At 40.8% G+C, this 21,051-nt stretch overlaps 1 protein-coding gene across 7 annotated transcripts; it reads left to right on the top strand.

The window, feature by feature from the left end:
• The first annotated feature begins 223 nt into the window (after positions 1-223).
• Positions 224-20,857, top strand: sec16a (SEC16 homolog A, endoplasmic reticulum export factor). 7 transcript variants are annotated; one of them, XM_041969474.1, is made up of 32 exons: positions 251-328; positions 2,070-4,357; positions 5,060-5,473; positions 5,634-5,779; positions 6,037-6,125; positions 6,214-6,331; positions 6,520-6,718; positions 7,073-7,256; positions 7,370-7,512; positions 7,600-7,661; positions 8,692-8,830; positions 8,942-9,184; positions 9,297-9,394; positions 9,482-9,563; positions 9,712-9,829; positions 9,935-10,046; positions 10,152-10,257; positions 13,331-13,471; positions 13,587-13,700; positions 13,999-14,200; positions 14,292-14,740; positions 14,851-14,895; positions 15,880-16,044; positions 16,130-16,204; positions 16,326-16,382; positions 16,467-16,587; positions 16,711-16,848; positions 17,309-17,391; positions 17,618-17,689; positions 18,092-18,151; positions 19,304-19,372; positions 19,464-20,857. In XM_041969474.1, the coding sequence occupies exons 2-32, from the start codon at positions 2,144-2,146 to the stop codon at positions 19,536-19,538; spliced, it is 6,333 nt and encodes a 2,110-aa protein (XP_041825408.1). In that variant the 5' UTR covers positions 251-328; positions 2,070-2,143; the 3' UTR covers positions 19,539-20,857. The 7 variants fall into 7 exon arrangements, with proteins under 7 accessions (XP_041825404.1, XP_041825403.1, XP_041825402.1 ...); XM_041969470.1 differs by having other exon boundaries at positions 224-308; positions 2,070-5,473; XM_041969469.1 differs by having other exon boundaries at positions 250-328; positions 2,070-5,473; positions 15,880-16,047; positions 16,133-16,204.
• Positions 20,858-21,051: the final 194 nt, after the last annotated feature.

A 21,051-nucleotide genomic window follows, 5' to 3' on the forward strand; every position in this document is an offset into this window, starting at 1 on the left:
CCCCCTTTGTGTGTTATTTTAAATTTTTATTACCCTTTTAATTTGGCTTTGGTTGGTTAACAGAGAAACAACCATTTAAACAACCATAGTACTGTTCTAGAGTTACACAAACCCATGTCAATTCGCTAATTCGCTAACCAGTTTTTCACAGCACAACACAAGATAAATACACAGAGCACTTATAACAAGCCCCGCCCTCTGGCAACGCAATGGTTGTTTGGCCCGTGACGCCGCTAGTACACGTAGCCTAGTAGGATGTGTTCATTGAAGATGGTGGCGGTGTGTCATACTCACTGTCCTGCATATTTGTAAGAATTTGTTTATATATGTACGTATTTCCGACACTGGGTAAGAGTAAATATCTAACGTTATTAATAATGTTGCAATCTGAACGTTTTAATACGGTGTCATTAAGAGACATTAAACTATTACCCTGTAGTTAGCGCAAGCTAGTTACTTAGCAATGCTAACTAAGCAGTGATGCTAGGCTAACTGACCAGGCAGTGAACCTGTTATATTACGCCAGATGACTGGCAAGCAACCTGTAACTTAGCTCGCGTATTCACGTCGGAGCTGACTTGGTAGGAAAAACGTAATGTCATAATATTCTTACTCGGCTTTGTGGCAACTCAAATAACTTAAGATATCAATGTTTTGCTGGGTATGGCGTTCTGGACATGCAGAGCTATGTGACGTTCCTGTTAGCTTTGGAGTAAGGCACTCTAGACCGTTCCTCTTGGACAACTTAAAGTTTAACGGTAAGGTAATGTCGAACCAAACCAAAGGGAGTTAGCCTAGGTTACATAACAAGTTCCTGATCATGGTAATAGTTCAGTGTACGTCTGACTTTCAGACTTTTCGTAAGTTGAAATGTTGGCTATGCTAACGTTAGCTTACCTGGCTGCAACAGCGATTGATGAATTTATATTTACTTGAAAGAGCTGGGAACACGTATAACTCACCTGGCTGTATTGTGTCCAACGTTAGCTGTGACTGTTATAGATCTCCTTTTCTAGTATTTAAGATTCGCCTAGAAGCTCTGAGTTTTAGACACATATGCAGTAATTTTATCTGAAGGACGACAGCATTTTGTTAGGCAATTTACAAACATTTTAGGTATTGCTGCTCTAATGCTTTATGATTGAAAGGACGGTGATTTCTAGAAGCAGGCAGATTCGAAATAACTTCTCAAAAACTGTGACCTAAAAGAAATTATATTTTAAGCGTCTTCCAATGAAGTTATGTTTTTGTTATAGTTTGTTTGGTTGTGAGCAGGGTTACTTAAAGTGCTATAAGTAATGCTATATGCAAATGTTAAATGGTATCAAATGACATCAGAAATACAGCAACCCAAAATATAATGAATATCACAGTTTGAGAAGTGCTGTCAGGCAACTGTTTTGTGCCATAACTTTTGTAGTCAAATGTGCTTTCCTTTATTATGTCCATAAATTGTACTAAATTGTACTTGTAATGGGATTGCAACTGTTTCCAAGTTGAAGGAACAGCATACTTAAACTTTTTCCCCAATACACTAAGTTTTGTGCATATATATAATATATATATATATATAAATATAAATTTCTTTTCTAATAAAAAATCAACAATGGGAGTGTAAACAACAAACTAAAATTCAATGTGCTTGTTTTATTTAAAAATGTAATTTGTATGTTTGTATGTATGAGGGAAAGTATTTTTTTAGTAAACGTTTTCTTAGAATGTGATATTTCACAGAAACATTTCTATTCACAGAAATATAAGACAAGTATCTAACATTTAAAAACAGTTTGAATCAGATCAAATTATTTTAAAGTTTGATTTTCACTGTAATCAGTCATGATTTAGGTTTTAGTATAGTACTATAAATACCATAGCACTGCAAAGTTACATGTGGACATATTTTTTTATTTGTTATGTCTAAAATTTTGACTACTGCTGTGTGTAGCTATAAAAAAATCTTAAAGCTGATGTAGAAATTGCCACGTTGCACTATTTACACAAATAAAGGTGTGGTAAAGTTAATCAAAGAAACATGTTCACCACTTCTCTTTTTCCTTTTCTCTATCCAGCTACGCCTGACTTCAGTCTCTTCAGTGATATCTGTTAGAGTGAGCTGGTCCTTAGACCTGTCAGCTCTGCAGACATGCAGCCTCCTCCTCGGACTGGGCCTCCAGGGGCCTCTGGTCCTCCTCCTTCTGGGCCCAATATGTTTCGGAGGACCAGGCCTCAAAAGCATGCAGCAGTGACTACTGCCCCAATGCCTCCAGCTACACAGCCAATGACAGACCCTTTTGCATTTAGTAGAACTCCTCCTCCTTCATTGGCTGCAGGTGGTCTCCCAACAATACCTAACAGTAACCCCCCACAATTTCAAACCCCACCTACTACCATGCACTCTCAACATGGCTCAGGGCTTCCTCCACAACCACAGACACTGGAAGATGTCCCAGTGGTACCATCTGGTCCCCCACCATCGTCTCTGCCAGGGGTTACCCTGTTCAACCCCAACAGTACAGCAACCCCTAGTGTTTTCCAAGCACCATGTTCCACAGGATATGCATCCCCACATGGTGAACAGGGTTATTTTAATTCAAGAGAACATGTACCAACCATGTCCACAGAATCACCACTTACAATGGTAGCCCCAACACCACCTTTCAACCAGGAATTTCAAGGACAGCCTTCTCCTCATCTCATGCCCTTCCACCCACTGCCTCCCACCTCCTCTTCCCAGTGGGTCCCTGATAATTCAAGTCGCCCTCCATCAGTTCTTAACTATTTCCAGCCAACTAGTGATCCTCCACCACAGCCTATAGCTCCACACAGTCAGATGTACCCCTCCCACAGTCAGTCACCCCATCATAATCCCCCCACCCCTCCGACTCAACCTGGACATCCTCATAATCAGGCGTCTCACCCCTCTGAAAATCCTGGAAAACCACCAAGTTCCCACTGGCCAGACCAAAATGGACCCCAGCAGCATAATTCACATTTCCAAACTCAGAGTTACTTCAGTCAGAGTTCTGCCCCCCAAGACTCATGGTTCACCCAGCCTCCACAGGACTCAGGCTACCACCAAATGGGGACTGGTTTAAGCCACCCTCAGCCCCCTACTGACTCTGCTGGAGCTCAACAGGCATCCATCTCAGGACCTGGACCTAGTTCTGCCTCTGCCTCAGACTCCTACTCTCAGGAGTCTGGTACACTTTCAATGTTTTTTAAAGACAGGGATGTTGAAAATGAGGAGACACTGGCTAGTGAAAGAAATAAGGCTGTGAATGGTATTGCAGGATCTTTTCAGCATCACAGCGGTCCACAGGTCCACAGTGGCAATGCAGAAGTTTCTTTGGATTACCAAGGAATTTCTCCACAAGATAATTCAAACATACCTTATATGAATGAGGACAATCATCTTTCCCAAGGAAATACCCAGAAGCCACCTGATGCCCGGTTTGACCATGTAGAGAATTTGGAGTGTGTCCCAAACCAAGAAGTATTACCTAGTGAAACCCACAGCAATCTTGCTGCTACGACACCCCATGGAGTAGACCAGTTTGAAACTGGACCCAACCTGGAAACTCCAGATTCAATTCCAAGACCCATGAGGTCTGCCAGTGTATCGTCCAACTATAGCAACATGAGCCATGGAAGTGGAACTGGCACTCGTCGGCACCAGGGAGTTGTAGGCACCTTTATTCAGCAGGAAAGCCCACGTCTCACGGATGATGCTAATCTGTCTGCTGTCACAGGTGGTTACTTTGAGCAGATTGATACTTCTCCAGCTGGAGATGCAGGCATCCAACAAAGCTCCCTGGAGCAGATGTGGCCTCCCACACCCAGCCCTCCAAAACCAACTGGTAATTTTCAAGCCAGTGCTAATAGCTCTTTTGAACCTGTGCGCTCACATGGAGTTGGGGTGCGCCCTGCGGAGGTTGATAGGGCTAAAATGGTGGCAGAAGGGGTCACAGATTATAGCTCAGGCAACTTGGAGCTGCCACCAGATAATATGGAAAATATTTATGGCCCAGGACGCCCCCAGCCTGCAGGGACTGGAGCTGGAGTACCTCATTTGGCACACCCAGTGGTCCATTCTCATTCTCGGCCTTCATCGCGTGCTTTTGGCACCAATCGACCCTGTGAAAGTCCTGCCACTACTCTGTGGGCTCAGAATGATCCTACTAGCTTGGGCACTAATATCTTGCTTGCCCCTGCTGCGCCAACAGTTTTGGCCCCTTTACGAGAGCCCAGCGCTGATGTCATCCAGCCACCAGAGGATGGTCCATTGGACCTGCAGCACTCCAAGAGAACCCAGACAACTTCTCAGCAACACTCAGAGAACCTAGAGAACCCACCAAAGGTGAGTGATGTGGAGCCAGCTGACTCTCAAGGCAACCTGGGCTATGCATCTCTCCTGGTATCTGACTCCCTCCTGGTATCTGACTCCCTCCATCAGCCTGTTTTAATTGCCCCGCCTGTTTCCAATTACAGTGTGATTCCTTCCGGTACCTCTGCTCAATCATCCACTCAAAGTAATCTTAAGGAAACTACCCCACCTGAGAGATCACCTGCGCAGGGGCAGGGTGGTGGTACCTTCCAGCCACATTCAGTACCTGCTAATCAAAATCAACTCTTTACCTCTGGTGCCACAGCCTTCTTTTCAACTCCTAACCAGGGTCCACTCAATCTGACTCAAGAAAACATTGCAGCGGCAACATCAGAAATAATGCACCCGCAGTCTCAGTCTGTCCACCCTCCTGTTTCAAGGGGCCAATCACTGAGTGGAGATAGCCACTCTGCTGTCCAGCTTAATTCACAGGCTTCTTCTCTCATGACTGCTTCTGTCTCTAATCATAATCAGCCATCAAATTATGAACTGCTTGATTTTTCTATGCATCAATCACACTCCCAGAGCCAGGTATCTGGTCAGCCTTCCTCTTTACATAATTCGCCACAGTCTAGCAATGGATTTTACCTGCAGGTCACCAAAGACTCTCAGCAGGGGGTAAGAGTGGAAGGGAATGCTTTTGCCCACGCTCCAACTTCTTCATCTACCCCGCAGGTACCACCAGCACCTTCCCAAGCAGCTGTAAAAACCCAGCAGCCCCCAAATACATCTTCTAAGCAATCAGATTCTAAGTCTGCACTGCAGGAACAAAACAATGTTCCTATAAGTGGAGCACAACCTTCACACAGTCAGTATTCAACTCCAGTACAAGGGCCTGCTCCAGGAAGTGCTCCTGCTCCTCCCACTGCTTACCCTCCGGGACCACGAGGGCCAGCAGCCTCAGGAGAACCGCCTCGGCCGCCATCTTCTGCAGGCAGCCATCAAGGCTATGGGCAACCTTCTGTGCCAGGGCAGGCTTATAGTGGCTATTATGGTAATTATGCTGAAGGCTCAGATGGCAGAGCTCCCTATCCTCCTGGCCAGTACCCACCTCCACCTGGGGATCCAAGAGCACAGTCATATTATCAGGTAAGTTTAAAATCCTTTTTTCTGCACAAGCTAATAAATGTCCCTCTGCCACTTCTGTAAGATTTTGCAATCCACAGTTGTGATAAGAAGACCAATAATGAGTAGCATGAAGAACAGTATGTTACAAAGTCCCCTTTTTAATTATATAAATGTTTCCCAGGATGGTGCATACAGGGGTAGAACTGATCCTTGGTATGGAAGATATGATGGGCCAAGTTACCGTGATCCAAACTACCAGAGCAGAGAGTCACAACCGGATCGACCCAACTCAAGGGCCAGTCAGTACTCTGACAGACCCTCATCAAGGTTAGAGGAAGTTTAAGTGTTACCTTGTAATTTAAATGCAATGCACAAAACATATAGTTGCTTATCATACTTTCTGAACGCTCAGTGTTAGGAAGAGGGGGGTAAAGAGAGCTTATTTAAAAAATGAGTGATCTTTTATTTCACCTGAGATAAAAAACAGCACTGCACGGTTCTTGTATAGTTCCACATAGTTCTATGTTTAATATATTTAAATGTTTGATGTGTAAATCTCATATTTTGTTTGCTTTTCTCCAAAGGCAAGGTTATTCTGATGATTACCACCGAGCAAACCGAAGTGCCTACAGTGAATATTATGCAGATTATCCCAAGCACTATGATTATGGAGGTATGACCTGCAGAACTAAAATAAATGTATACTGTATATAAATATGAATATCAATAACCTCATTTTTCTCAAACTGTTCTTTGGAAAGGATACAACTATGGACAATATGACCCCCGATACAGAGGATATTATGACCATTCCTACTGGTCATATTACGACGAAGCATACAGAAACAGCTACTATAATCAGCAAATGTATCCTGGCAGGTATGCATTGAAAGCCCTTTACACGTCTTAAGTGTTTAGAAATTCATAAAATTGTTAATTACTTACATTAATATTACCTTAGTCAGAATAGCATAATCTAGTAGAAGAATGTGTTCTGCCATAGAAAGTCTTTTAATTATGTCAGTCAAACTCCATTTTGTTTACAAACCCTTTACAATGACCTACAGGAAAGAATGCTATGATGACCAGTGGCGGTACTATCCTGGTTATGATACCAGTTTTGATGATGAAAGCCGTCGTGGTAGAGACATGTATGGCGATGACTTTGACCGGCGCAGCGTACACAGCGAGCAGTCAGCACACAGCGTGCACAGCTCCCACAGTCACCACAGCAGACGGAGCAGCTTCAGCTCACGATCACAGCAGGTAAGCACACAACGGGTTAGCTTTCAGGTGGCATTCACTTTAACAGCAATTTCTTCTCTGGGAGAAATTTTTCTCTGTATTTGGTTTTACTGTATCGCACTTAATGTCACTTGTAACTCAGTTTCACAGCACTGCTACGGTTATTGATAAGAGGTCACTGTAAGACTAGAGATGTCATGCACTGCACGAGGCTGTAAAGCTAATATTTCAGTGTTAAATTTCAAGTTAAAAGTTCCCTTATAGGCTTGAATCAGATTTACATCGTTCCAGTGCTATGGGCATTCTGAGCATAATTTTGTTTATTTAGTGTTTATTCAGTTATTCAGTTTTTTCCCCTTGCATCTCTTTCTGCAGAGCCAAGTGTACAGGAGCCAGCCTGACTTGGTATCTGCAGTTTATGATACCACATCATCCACTTTGGCTGTGGATTACTCCTATGGGCAGTACCCTAATCAGGCTGATGCTTCCCAGAACTACAGCCAGTATCTCTATCCATCAGAGTACACTGCAGACAGTACCTGGATTGCCCCTGAGCAACGTTGGTCTACGTTCCTTACTTCTAACACAGACTGTGTTAATTTCTAAATGCCAACAGGCTGCTAACCAGATTTTAGTCAAGTATTCCTTTTCTGTTTCTTATCTCACCTCTAGCTCCTCCTCGTCCTGCAACTCCAGAGAAGTTCACCATACCCCACCGCTGTGGCCGATTTGGACCAGGTGGACATCTCATTCAAGTCCTGCCTAATCTTCCCTCAGCTGGACAGCCTGCTCTTGTTGATATCCACAACATGGAGGTGCATTTTCAGTGACCATGTTGTAGGGAGCTGCTGTTTTTAATTTTAAACTGTTTCTAATATTTTATCCTATGCATCTCTTTACAGACCATGCTGCAGGACACCTCAGATCAGGCAGAACTACGAGCTTTCCCTGGACCCCTTATTAAGTGAGTATATTCTGACATCATTGTACATCATAAATAGTTAAGTCATTGACCCTCCAAAAGATATCCCATGTGATTCTATTATTTAAGCCTTTAAGAACTGACATAAATAACGTTGTTGACCCGTTGCTCTTGTATCAGCATCTAAAATGACCATCAAGTTCATGTCTCAAAAGAAAACCTTGAAATGCAGAGCTAAATAAAAATGGTATTTATTGCCAGTCTGTTAGACTTACTTATTACTAGTATTTCCTAATAAAGTGGCATTTAAATTGGTGCAAAAGATTTTTTTTAAAGAGGCAAAAGCAAATGTTTTTTCACAAGGTTTGCTGTTGTGCGCTGCATGTAGACCAAAACTAAGTGTTTAATGAGCCACACTTCCCTGTACCCCCCACCCCCACTCGAAAAGAAAGTGCGAGTGTGTTTGCACTTTCATCACCATTTTGTAGAACATGAGGAAGTAACTTATTACATTTAGACTTTTTCTTACTGTCCAGGAGTAGAGCTTGCTCTGAGTCAAACTGTAGCCTTTTTAGCTCTCACAGTGCCATCCTTATCGGAAATACAAGCCCATGTTAATCTGGGTTATGTCCCTTTCTTTATCTGACAACTTCGCCAATAATCGTTCTTTTTTTCAAGGTAATATCGGATCCTTGTTGTATTCTAGCGAACGTTTTGTTCCGCTCTCTGCCATTTCACTTCATAAAAATGTGCTGCCATTGCTCGCTGGCTGAAGCCTTTTATAGGGAGGGAGGGCCTAGGGCTCCGAGAGAAGGGAGAGGGCGACGATTCACATGAACGTGGATGAACATGTGACCGGAACGGCTGGTAAACACAGGACTGGAGATCAACACAGAGACAGTGTGTGACTTCATGCTAAAGTCTAGATGTAGTTACACCTCTAGATCTTCAGATAGCATTTTTTTAATTCCTTCAGTCTAGAAATTATGAATTTCCGCTTACTGCCCCTTCGAGGTCCTTTTAATTTATATTTCTAGTTCCTGCTTTCTAATATCCTGTGCTGTACCATCAGGGAGGAGACTCATAAGGTGGATGTGATAAAGTTCTCTCAGAACAAATCACTGGAGTGTGCCCGTGATAACAACCTGTTAGACAGAGACTCTGCCCGCCTGCTCTGGGATTTCATTGTCCTGCTCTGCAGACAGAATGGGGTAAGTCACTGCATACATTACTGTAAATCTATTAGATGTAAAGCAGAAAGTAAAAGTAAGTCCTGTGTTATTTTCTTAAATCGTCTTGATTGTGGTTCTTCATTTCTTTAGACTGTCGTTGGCACAGACATTGCTGACCTCTTGCTAAAGGAGCATCGCTCTGTGTGGCTACCAGGAAAAAGTCCCAATGAAGCTAATTTAATTGATTTTAACAATGAACCATTGGCACGAGCAGAGGAGGAGCCTGAAGCTGGACCGCTGTCCCTTTTGTCTGACACTTTCATGATTGTCCCAGAAAACATTGGCAAAGAAACGGAACGCTTCAGGGAGCTGCTACTGTTTGGCCGCAAAAAAGTAAGAGATGGACATGCTAACTCTATTACAGTCATTTAATTTGAACTCATTTAAGAAATAGAATCAAGTATTTTTTTTTTTTTTTTTTTTTTTTACTTTTTCTGTGGAATAGGATGCACTAGAAGCAGCCATGAAGGGGGGTCTCTGGGGTCATGCCCTGCTGTTGGCCAGTAAGATGGACAACAGGACACATGCACGTGTCATGACAAGGTACCTGTGATATAAAAGATTATGACCTTTAAAGCTGCCTTTTCCTTCAGTTTCTTTTGTTTCTAATAATGTGTTTTTGTTGTTTAGATTTGCCAATAGTTTGCCCATGAATGATCCTCTACAGACAATATACCAGTTGATGTCAGGAAGGATGCCTGCATCGGCCACCGTAAGTGATGCTTTGGTTTTCTGCTCACTTCTTTTTTGTCTTCCTTTTTTAAAGAAATAAAAAAGTTTGTGCAGGAAATATATTTGAGGTGTACTGACCTGCATGCCCTTTATTGCTACCTCATCTGAGATGTTTTTTCTATACACAGTGCTGTGGAGAGGAGAAGTGGGGGGACTGGCGGCCTCATCTGGCCATGGTGCTGTCAAACCTCACACACAGCTTGGACCTGGATACTCGCACAATCACCACCATGGGTGACACTCTTGGTAGGAATTCTCAAGAAATCCACTATTTAACAGCAGTTAACTGAACAGCATACCCTTCACCACAAACAACGTAATCACTCTCACTCATTTTTTTTCTTGCTCCAGCTTCTAAGGGGCTGACTGATGCTGCACACTTTTGCTACCTGATGGCAAAAGTTGGTCTGGGAGTTTTCACAAAGAAGAGCACCAAGATGGTTTTGATTGGCTCCAACCACAGGTTAGTTTGATAGGCAGACACACACAACTCTGAGAGGCCATATGAGATAACAAAGTTTACAGAAAACAAGCCAAATGTGTAACTTTCTCTGTCTCTTCACTTCAGTTTGCCCTTTAGTCAATTTGCCAGCAATGAAGCAATCCAGAGGACTGAGGCCTATGAATATGCTCAGTCTCTGGGCTCCCAGCCTTGTTCACTGCCCAACTTCCAGGTAGGTTTTTGCTTTAATTTTTAATCCAAGTGAATTTTTTTTAAATTATTTTTCAGTAATTAAACACACAAACATACAACACTGACCCCACCCCAACCCACCAAAGAAGGTCATCTATGTACAGATCATTCAAGACTTTAGCCAGTTGTTAAATGCTTCGTCCATAACTGAGGGAGTGAACAGATGCTTTTTTTTTTGTTACTGGAGCAGCAACCCACATCTCTGTAAGATTAAGTCTAACAAGTCACCCGTTGTTCAAGGTAGCTGTAGATTCTTTCCGTATCCGTGGTTGTTTTTTTATTCCATATAAAACTGGATATCTGGCTATCCACACTGCAGAAAAAGGATTTTGTAAAGAAGATGGGAATACATTGGAACATATACATTTTTTTATATGTTCCAATGTATTCACATCTTCATACATTGGAACATATAAAGAAACTATAAAGATGTGTGTGCTTCCTAAGAGTTAATCCATCTTCGTAGAGGCAGGGGTAGAATGGCCCATCTATCCAAATCCTGCTTTATATTAGAAAGCAGGGATTGATTGTAAGCCTTGAAAAGGTCCTTATAACTATCTGAGCCATACACCTAAATACTTTTATTAAGGTTAACTTTAAAGGGTTATGCAATATGTCTCTCATATGCAGACGACATGGGCATTAGTTCACTTTTCTTAATGTTAACATTATAACCTGATATTTTTCCAAAATTAGAAAGTAATAAAAATAAATGAGGAATACTGAAACGAGGCTCCAGTATAAATAAAAACATATAATCTGCATAAAAAGAGACCTTGTGCTTCAAACCAGCACGGACGATCACCTTAATATTAGGGTTTTGTTGTAAAGCCATTGACAGTGGCTCCATGGTGATAGCAAATAGGAGTGATGAGAGAGGGCATCTTGTAACTCAAAGAAGTTTGAGATGTTATTGTTAGTATATGCTGCAGACATAGGGAGAGGGTTCAGGATTTTGATCCAGGATATGAACTTAGGACCAAACTTAAACGACACTAAATATTTGAAAAGATAATCCCACTCCACCCACTTTCTCAGTGTCAGGTGAAATTATTACCTCACAATTTATGTTGATGGATGGAGATGGGCAATATAACATGTTACACAGGTGCCTGATATTAAAAAAAAAAATAGTGACCTTTTACAAATCCCATCTGATCAGGTGATACACTTGTTGGTATTAACTTCTCAATGCGACGCACCAGTACCATAGCAAGAAATTTCGCATCCGTGTTAAGGAGAGAGATAATAAAGATATAATTCCTTGATGTATGGACGGTGGCTGGGTATTTGAGGTGAGAGACTCAGACTCAAACACTGACAGTAGTAAAGCGGAAATCTGATCTGAAAATATTTTATAAAATTCAGCTGGAATGCCGTCCAGGCCGGTTGCTTCCCCACTTTGCGTGTTTCTGATTGCTGATGTTGTTTCAGTACCTGTAAGATCTTTCTCACTGAAATTATCAACGCTGACAGAAGGAATCTGTAGGGATCTGAAGAACTGTTCTAGCTCATCTGAACTAATAGGCGAGTCAGAACTGTGCAATGATTTGTAAAAATCTCTTTAGCCTTTAGCGATTTTTGGTGTGCAAGTAATCCTTCTGCCTTCTCAACTTGCTCATCGTAGGTGGTTCTTCTTTTGGATGGAAGATATTGAACCCGTTAAACTGGAAAAGTATCAAATTCAGTTTTTCACTTTCAGTGTTTTTTTTTTTTTTTAATAAGCTCTGCTGATGGACTACTGCTGTAAAAATAGTCTGCATTCAGAATTTCTTTGGTTAGTTGTGTGAGATGTCCATTTTTCCTTTTTATTTTTTCTTGCACAATACTAAATTGTTATAGATCGGCCTTTAAACAGTCCCCAATTGTTGAAGACAGTATTCCTGGAGTTTGATTAATTTCTGGGCATAATTTAATTTCAGATAAAACATGTTTAGAATATTCCTCTTCTGAGGGCAGTAAACCATTAAGGCGCCATTAACAATTTGAAGATTGTGTGCTGGGGATGATCATTTCCATACAAAGTTTCCGTGATCTGAGATGACTATACTCCCATAATCATGTGCTATTATTAGGTGTAGGATTCATTTTATCTAGAAATAAGTAATCTATATGTGAATATATTTTGTGGACCAAAGTGCAGAAAGAGTACATCCTAGAAGTAGGATTATGAAAGCACCATATGTCGACCATTCCATAGTTTTCAAGCAGTAAATTAATGGACTGAGCAGTCTTTGACAGTGTTGTCCTCCCTGGAGAACTCAGATCCAATGAGGAGAGTGTGCAATTTGTCTCTCCGGCAATTATAGAATATGTGCTGCCATATTTAACAAGTCTGAAAATAAATGGTTGAAGAATAAATGACCATCCTATTTTGGTGCATAAAAACAGGCTAATATTACTGGTAGGGTGTATTGTTGTCCCAACGACAATCACATAGCGCCCAGCTGAGTCTGCATGTTTACCAGATACCGTAAACTATACATGGCTACTAATTGCAATAGCTGCTACTCTCGATTTTGATTGAAAGTTAGACTGAAACACTTAGCCCGGCCGTTTCCCTCGAAAATATGGATTGCCAGCTCTACATATGTGTCTTTTCCAAGAAGGCAATGTCTGTCTTTAGCTGCTTCAGGTGTATCATGACCATTTTAAGTTTAAGTGGATGGTTGAGAAATTTTACGTTCCAGCTCACAAAGATTACTGGACAACCACTAGTCACTTTGATACTGTTCACATCCACCATACTAGCTTACTTCTTTGTTTTAGTTTGTACATATAGCCCAGTGATCCCATGACCTGATTCAAACTTGACAAGAGGACATAAACGAGTCTGACAAAACAAACTTGATAATAAACCAGCCCTTTCCCTTAACATGGTGAACCCAAAACCCAACAAAAAGAAATCTACATATTTTGTGCTTATGGTGGGGAAACAGTGTATTAAACAGCCCTGTTCAGATCTGTTGCAGAACTTTATTACACTACACTGATGTTTACTAAGTCCATGTCTCTGAGAAATAAGTTTTCTACTCTTCTGGTTTTTCCAACAGGTCTTCAAGTTGATCTATGCATGCCGTTTGGCTGAAGCAGGCCTGTGTGCCCATGCCTTTCACTACTGTGAAGTTATCTCAAAAACTATCCTCATGCAGCCTTCATACTATTCTCCAGTGTTCATCAGCCAAATCATACAGGTTTGCATGCGGTCATCTTTGTCACTTTCCCTTAGCTTCTCATTTTTAGATTATTAAAGATATGCGTTAGTTTTCACCTGCTGACACGTCTCACTTTTATTCTGTTTACTGACAGATGTCGGAAAAGCTGCGTTTTTTTGATCCACAACTAAAGGAGAAGCCTGAGCAGGAATTGTTTGTTGAGCCTAACTGGCTGAATGACCTCAGACAGCTGGATGGACAGATCAGGGTGAGGAAAAGGAAAAGTATTTTTTCACACTGATAACTTAGCTTTTTCACTATCTAGTGAATAATAATTTCCTCTGTGATATTTGGACTGTGTTTCTATTTAGAATTTTAACAGGTAAATAAGTAATTCTGTTTCATTAGATTCAGGACTCGGAAAGGACCTGTTTCAACTTAATAATAATGTTTCAATTATTTTTTTCTGTGAACATTCAAAAGATTGAGATATTAGTTTCAGACCTAAATGGTAATTGGTTTACATTTAAATGTCTGATGCTTGTATTTTCTTTGTTTCGTACCAGACTGGTGTGATCACCTGCAGTGTGGACAGAACAACACCTGCGCAGTTTGACAGCAGCAGCGAATGTTCAGACTTGGACCAACCGACTCCTCCTGAACCTTACAGCATGCCGCTGGGAATGGACGGCCCAGCTCCCGACAACCCACTGATGAGCTCATTACTGCCTGGGCCTCCACCACAAGCAGTACATTTGATGCCTCCAGGTGTGTGTGTGTTTAAGGTTTTGTGTCTCACTCTGTACTGCATTTAAGTAAGTTTTAAAATGTGAATCTAAAATCTTGAACTGTTTTCTAGCTCCCACTTCTATCCTCCAAGATGGGATGTCCCATCCTCAGCTTATACCCCCTAACGATGCACCCCAGTTCTACCCAGTACCCCCAAGTGGACCACCTGGCCAAGTCCATATGCCAGGTTTTCTGCCACAGGATCCTGGCCTTGCTCCTCCCCCCTTCCAGCCTCAGCCTGAGCAGTCAGAAGTGTATCCAGGAGCCCATCAGCAACCCTACCTTCCTCCACAAATGAGCCAAATGTCACCTCACATGGTTCCCCCACAGATGCCACATTCACCTGTGCAGATGAACCACCCACCACATCAGATGCCACCCTCTCCTGGCCATATGCCACGTATGGAGCATCCATCTCAGACTTTCCCAGATATGCACACTGCTCAACAAATATCATCCTCCCCACCAAGAAGCTCCATCACCCCCCAAATGGACTTGTTTGATCACATGGCTACCATGGTCAGTATCTGGCAGTTTGAGCATGCAGAAAATCCATACCCACATCACATCCCTTAATTTTATTAAATGCAATAGAAAATGCTTACTTTGTTTTCTCTGTGGTCTTGCAGGGATCTGGCAGAACACGAACTATTTCTCAGTCTTCAATGCATTTGGTAGGTTTGTGTGTCCCAATTGAACTGCTGACATAAAGTACACAGATGACAAAAAACACTGAAACCATCTGGTTTGACCTGTGAGATCATTCACTTTGGTGGTTGGCAGTGAATCTTTATTGTGAATGAGGCGATTGTGAATTGGACTTTTTCTGTCCCAATACATGTGTCAAAATCTGGACCTGAGAAGTCACCTGCTTCAAAGCCTTGCTTTTGTGTTGTGCTCCATGAGCTGTTTTTGTTATACTGAAACTTGCAATACACTACAGAGAGGTTCAAACATGTATTATATGACAGTATGAAATGGCTCTCTGTGAAAAATCAAAATAGTTCTCAGTTATAACCAACTAAAAACCACCAACACTGAAACCATTTCGTGAAATGGTGGTAAAAGAATGCAGCAGTGAAGAGAAACCTAGCAAGCTTGCTTCTTTGTAGTGCTCCTTTTTTCCAGTTTTGTATTTGTCTACCTAACACCTTAAGAGACCTGTCTTATTGAAATCAAGGGTTTATCAATGTACTATATAGTCCTCTGTGGCGTAAAAGGAAGTATTAATTTTCGACTCTTGGAGATTTATTGAATCAATGTGACAGCAGTAGAAGAAAAAGATGATAGATGTTAATTTGCCTTGTTGACATTAATCAATTTATTATTTACTTATATTTACTTACTATTTACTATTGATGGTGTATAACTAGATGTATAAAAACCTGACATGTGGGCAAGACGTTAAACAGTCACAGAGCAGGTAGTATGAGATCTCATTTGGCATGAAGATTTATTACCTTCACCAAGGATTCTTTACTATTACTATTCTTTACTATGGGAGAAAGAAATGGATCATTTTGCTATTAGAGCTTCTAACTAAAAACTAATGCCCACATCAGTGGCAAAAAAACCAAAAAAAAAACACAATTCAATGGCTTAGTGGAGGTCTGTCCCCTGAGTGCTTCTAGTTCTTATCTGTATTTTCTGTTCTTCAGCCATCAGGACGCAGCTCTCGCAGAGCCTCCGAGTCATCGACTCACTCCGGTGGAAGAGAGCGGAGCAACTCTGCTGTGAAACAGTGCTCACCACCTCCACCCTCTATTCCTGAACAACCTAGAAAAGAAGAGGCAAAGAAAGCCAAGAGAGACTCTCCTAAAAAGGTTTATGTTTCACACATAATGCTCTCAAATCTTAGCCTGTGCTCTGACAATGTTCTGTAGTATTTATTACTTCTTTTCTTTGCAGAGCCGTGGCTGGCGGGACTGGATCTTCGGGAAGGGGAAGAACGAGGCTCACCTTCCAGATGACAAAAACCCATCTGTAAGTTGTAGTAATTTTACGTATTGATTTTATTTCCACCCTGCTTACAGTTTAACAAGTTTGTCATTGTGTTTTGTGTGTATATGTGACCGTATTGATGAAAAGTATTTTTTCTTGTCAGATTGTGTGGGATGAAAAGAAACAGAGATGGGTTGACTTAAATGAGCCCGAAGAAGAGGTGGGTAATAATTTAACAGTTATATGCAAGAAAAATGTGAAACTTATGAACTCTTTCTAATTTTTTTCCCCTCATCTCTGTTAGATTAAACCCCTGCCTCCACCTCCCTCTGGCTTCCCAAAGATGCCTCAGATGCCTGGTCCTGGAGGACCTGCTGCTCCACTGAGTAGTGGCCCTCCTGTCAACATGTTTTCCAGGAAGGCAGGTGAGATCAGCGTTATTCACTGGGGATTTTAGTTACAGAAATACATTTGACTTCACAAATGAAGAAAAAAAATCATAATCCTTTGATGTGTGTTTTGCCACTCTGATGTGTTTGTCTTCTCAGGTACCAAGAGCAGATATGTGGATGTTCTGAACCCGAGTAGATCAGCTAAACCAAGTGGATTGGCCCCTGCTCCGGCAGACATCTTTGCTCCTCTGGCACCAATGCCCATGCCCGCTAACCTATTTGTGCCTAGTTCAGGTGTGTGCCATGCGTTAAATGAGGATTGTGGTATTGCTTGTCTTAGGTACAGCTTACTGTTAACTTTTAGAAACCTTGATGTTGTTTTTCAATGAGAGAATCTTGTAAAAGCATAAATCTAAAAAACGATCTATGACATGCAAGCTGAAATTTAAACAGATCTTTTAGATGACAACACACATCAAACACACAGAGCCAGAACTACTATAGGTTCTTAAAACTGAACTAATGATAAACTGATTTCATGGCCTTTCTTCTATACTGGATTGCTGTGTCCTTATGGTGTCCTTTTTTGTCCTCGTGTTGTGTTCAAGTGCTTTTTTTTTTAACCTAAGTAAATTGTTTTTAATGTCAGCTTGTGTATCAGGGACTCATGGTCCTAAGCAGTTATTTCTGTTTGATTTTAGAAATGGGGCAACAGAGCAATAAATTATTAAATTTTTGTGTCTTTTTGGTGAAGCCCCTGATGATCAACAACCTCTGGAGGGCAGTGAAGGTGGAAATCAAGAGCAGAATTCACCAAATGCCAGCGCAGCACCGCAGGTTTCTCATCACACCATCTTTGGAATAATTTAGATTTTAATGTTCAAACATTTTCACTGCAAAAAATAACTTCTTAGATTAAAATGTAATAATATTTTGACTTAGTTTTTATAAGAAATCTCAGCAAGCCTTTAACATGTTTACATGAAATCCAGTTTTGTGAGCGGTCACACCAAACCAAAATCTACATATTCACTTTTTTTCTGTTGCATTTTAATCTGATCAGATGTTCAACCCGACGGTTTTACCGCCAGCCGCAGAAGGACTTCCTGCTCCTGATGGCTCCCAGTCTGGGGAGGTAAGACTCCATCAGTCCCTCTTTAGCTGCTATTGTAGCAACTCAAGCTACCAATGAAACGAGATGGGTGACAGCTAACAGACAGCCTGTACAGTTTGCTTACTTGTAAGTTAATGGGAGACAAAAATAACTTGAGAATGCGTGCATGTCAACTTTAAATCTTTGTTCATTATCATGCTGAATGCCTGGATAATTATAATTCTGCTCCATGTGCTGCTGTTATATAATTCTCTCCATGTCTGCTTTTTCAAGAACCACATTTTTCTAACGCTAATCCATTTTCATTCTGAACTGTTGATTAGACTTGACTATCCAAATGCATGAGAGGTTATTGATATGGGTTTATGTGTTTCGTCTACTGTTTATTTCTCTCCTGCTTTTTTTTTTTTTTCCTTTTTTAAGCTCTCACGTTCTAGCTCAATGAGTTCTTTATCACGAGAAGTGAGTCAGCATTTAAACCAGGTACCTCTAGTTGGGCCTCAAATGGTCTATTCTCATTTCTCCTGTCTCACCACATCACTACCAGCACGCTTCACACCCACTATACTGCCGTTAAACCCAGGATGTCTACCTGCTCACCTGCCCGCCACCTCCAGCATCACCAACTGATCTCTATATATTTGAAAAGAAGATTATTGAAAAATGGAAATTGTAAATGAATGAAAACTAATTGGAGTTGAAGTTTATTTTTAGCCATTCTAGCATTATGACTCTGTGGATGTAAATGTCAGTAGTTTAAACCATTAGTGGTTCCAAGATGGCATGTTTTTCTGTCTTTATGGTTCTGCCTATATGAGTTTAACAGGGAGGTCATTTATTCAGTGTTGATTGTCTGTTAGCAACATAACTCAAAAAGTTATGGATAGATTTTGATGAATTTTTTTAGGAAATCTCAAAAATAGAATAAGAGGTAAGTGATTAGATTTTGAGGGTTATCCAGATCACCGCCTGGAGCAATAAAATGGCTTGGCGGTGGTCAGGGTTCTCATTGCTTTTAGTTTAGAATAAAATATTTTGTATTCACTGGATGTATTGTCATGAAATTTAGTATCTATATTATTTTATTTCAACACCAATCAGTAATGATAAAACCAAATACTTGTGAAACCAGTTATCATCCCATCAGCTCTAATTTGGTGTTAATCTGCTACGTTTAAATAATGAGCGTGGCACGGATTATACTAACAGATCATCAGCATGTTGGTGTCAGTATGGGATTAATATTCAGTCCCATATCCACAGAGCTGCTGCTAGCTTGACTATAAATCATCTTTATAGCTTTGAAACATTTCTATGGAAGGAAAATTCAGATAAGAGTTAAACTTGCTGGAGACTGTTGCAGGGGAGCTCTGCTGGTGGTCACCACCAGGGCTCAGTCTCATTAACCTGACACACGGCTTGCATGGCTACTAAAATAATCCTAACAGTGGTTGGTAATGCGGCCTCACTATGGATCCATCTCACACCGTTTTTCACATAACCCTGGTTTCTATCTTCTTTTCTTTTTTTTCATGCTTAATGTGTCTTGTGAGTTCATTTTATCTATCTCTGCTGTAATCTAATGCTGTACTAATTTCATAATAAGTAGTAACTGTTTTTTCCCCCCTCAAACAGACTCACCCTACCCAAGGAACTGCACCCCCTAGTGGCGTGACCTTTTATAACCCTGCACAGTTTGCGCAGGTTTGGATTCAGTTTTTATAGTTTTACACTTGCTTGTATTTTCTTTTCTTCCATTTCACTCTATAATTGGTCCTTTCTGTTAATTTTCCAGGCAAGTGCATCATCAGGAGGTGGAATACGCTCTGGGCGCTTGGGTGGTCCACGGCAGTACCCCGTGTTGAAATAAGCATGATCTGGCAGAGATTTTCTAAAGAGATTTGGACAGAATGAAGTCCTACTGAAGAGTAAATGAAGCACATGGACATCCTACTCTTTCTTAAGGACTCCTTCTTTTGCCTTCACTTTAGAAGAGCAATATCACATCATGTCGGTCTTTGTCCAACAGCTTGACCACTTTGTCTTTTTTTTTTAAGCCCAGTTGGTATCGCTAGTGTATTCTAGCTAGTGTAACAGACACGGTGTTTCCTTGAAGGGCTTATTCCTGTATTCAAACAGGAAACTGAGTTGAATAATTAGTTTTATCATGGGTAAACACTTACCCGTGGATGCATTCATACACAAACTGTATGTTCCAGTAGGTATAATTTAGTATACAATTAATGCATTGCTCCACTAAAGCTGCCCAGTGTCCCCTAGAATATAACACTGTTAACAGAGCAATCACCCCTTGTCCCATTTTATTTTTATTTTTGTCTAAAGTTCAAATGTCCGCTTGTGTGCGTGAAGGATAGAAAAAAAAATGGCACCTTTTGACTTTGATATTATGGACTTGTATGTGAGCTCTTCAGTGGTCAGTTAGCTGGAGAGGACATTTCATGTGAGTGATTTGTGTCAGTAGTGCTTTGTCTTGCTGTGTTGTTGGCTTTTTCTTTCTGTTGCCCTCCAGTAAAAGCAGCATGTTGGATGACACAGGAAAGAGCATAAGTCTGCCATGTTAAGATGCAACTCATTTCAGATATTTATTTAATTGTCCTCCTGCACATCTGCTCTTCACTTTAAAACGTGTCAGGGCTTTTTTTTCTTTTCTTTTTTTTTGGTTAGAATTTCACATATAATCAAATGAAGGGGTGGTCAGAAGAGCAGAAGCCAGGATTGCAGACACATTTTAAATGTTGCTAGAAATGAATCTATCCAAATATTTGTATATCAGACTGATTGTATTTATGACCTGTAGGCATAAAAGATGCGTGAGCGTGCGTGTGGAGTATTTTCTTTTTTTCTGATAGGCTTTGACAAAATGCATTTATGATTGAACAGATTATACGAATCATATTCTGATCATTTGTATCGACCGCTTCTGCATTCAAATAAATCTTTATCTAAATTGTGAACTGAGTTGTAATTGAAATGATTTCATTTGCTGACATCGGTCCCAGATGTTTCTGATTCAGTAACTTTGTAGACATGATTTCTAAAGTTTTCTTTTTGTTTCAGAGAGGCAGTTTCCCATGTTTTAGGATTCCTCATGTAAAATTTACAAAAACAAATACAAATGTAGAAACAAATGGTAATAAAGGTATTTTTGCGCTCTGTAGCACTTTGAAAGAGATGTCTTATGGTTTCATTTATCGCATAAAATAGTGCTTTTGAAATAAACATGCACTTATTTTTTTCCCTCAATGGGAATTTTGTCATGTTAGATATATGAAGCATCTGAAATTGAAGTGTTTTGGTGTCAACCTTTAATTTGGCAGCATTAGTTTATTGCAGATAGATCAATGAATATACAATGTAAGGTT

This window comes from Melanotaenia boesemani, chromosome 19 (assembly GCF_017639745.1).
Source record: "Melanotaenia boesemani isolate fMelBoe1 chromosome 19, fMelBoe1.pri, whole genome shotgun sequence".
Classification (NCBI taxonomy): Eukaryota; Metazoa; Chordata; class Actinopteri; order Atheriniformes; family Melanotaeniidae; genus Melanotaenia; species Melanotaenia boesemani.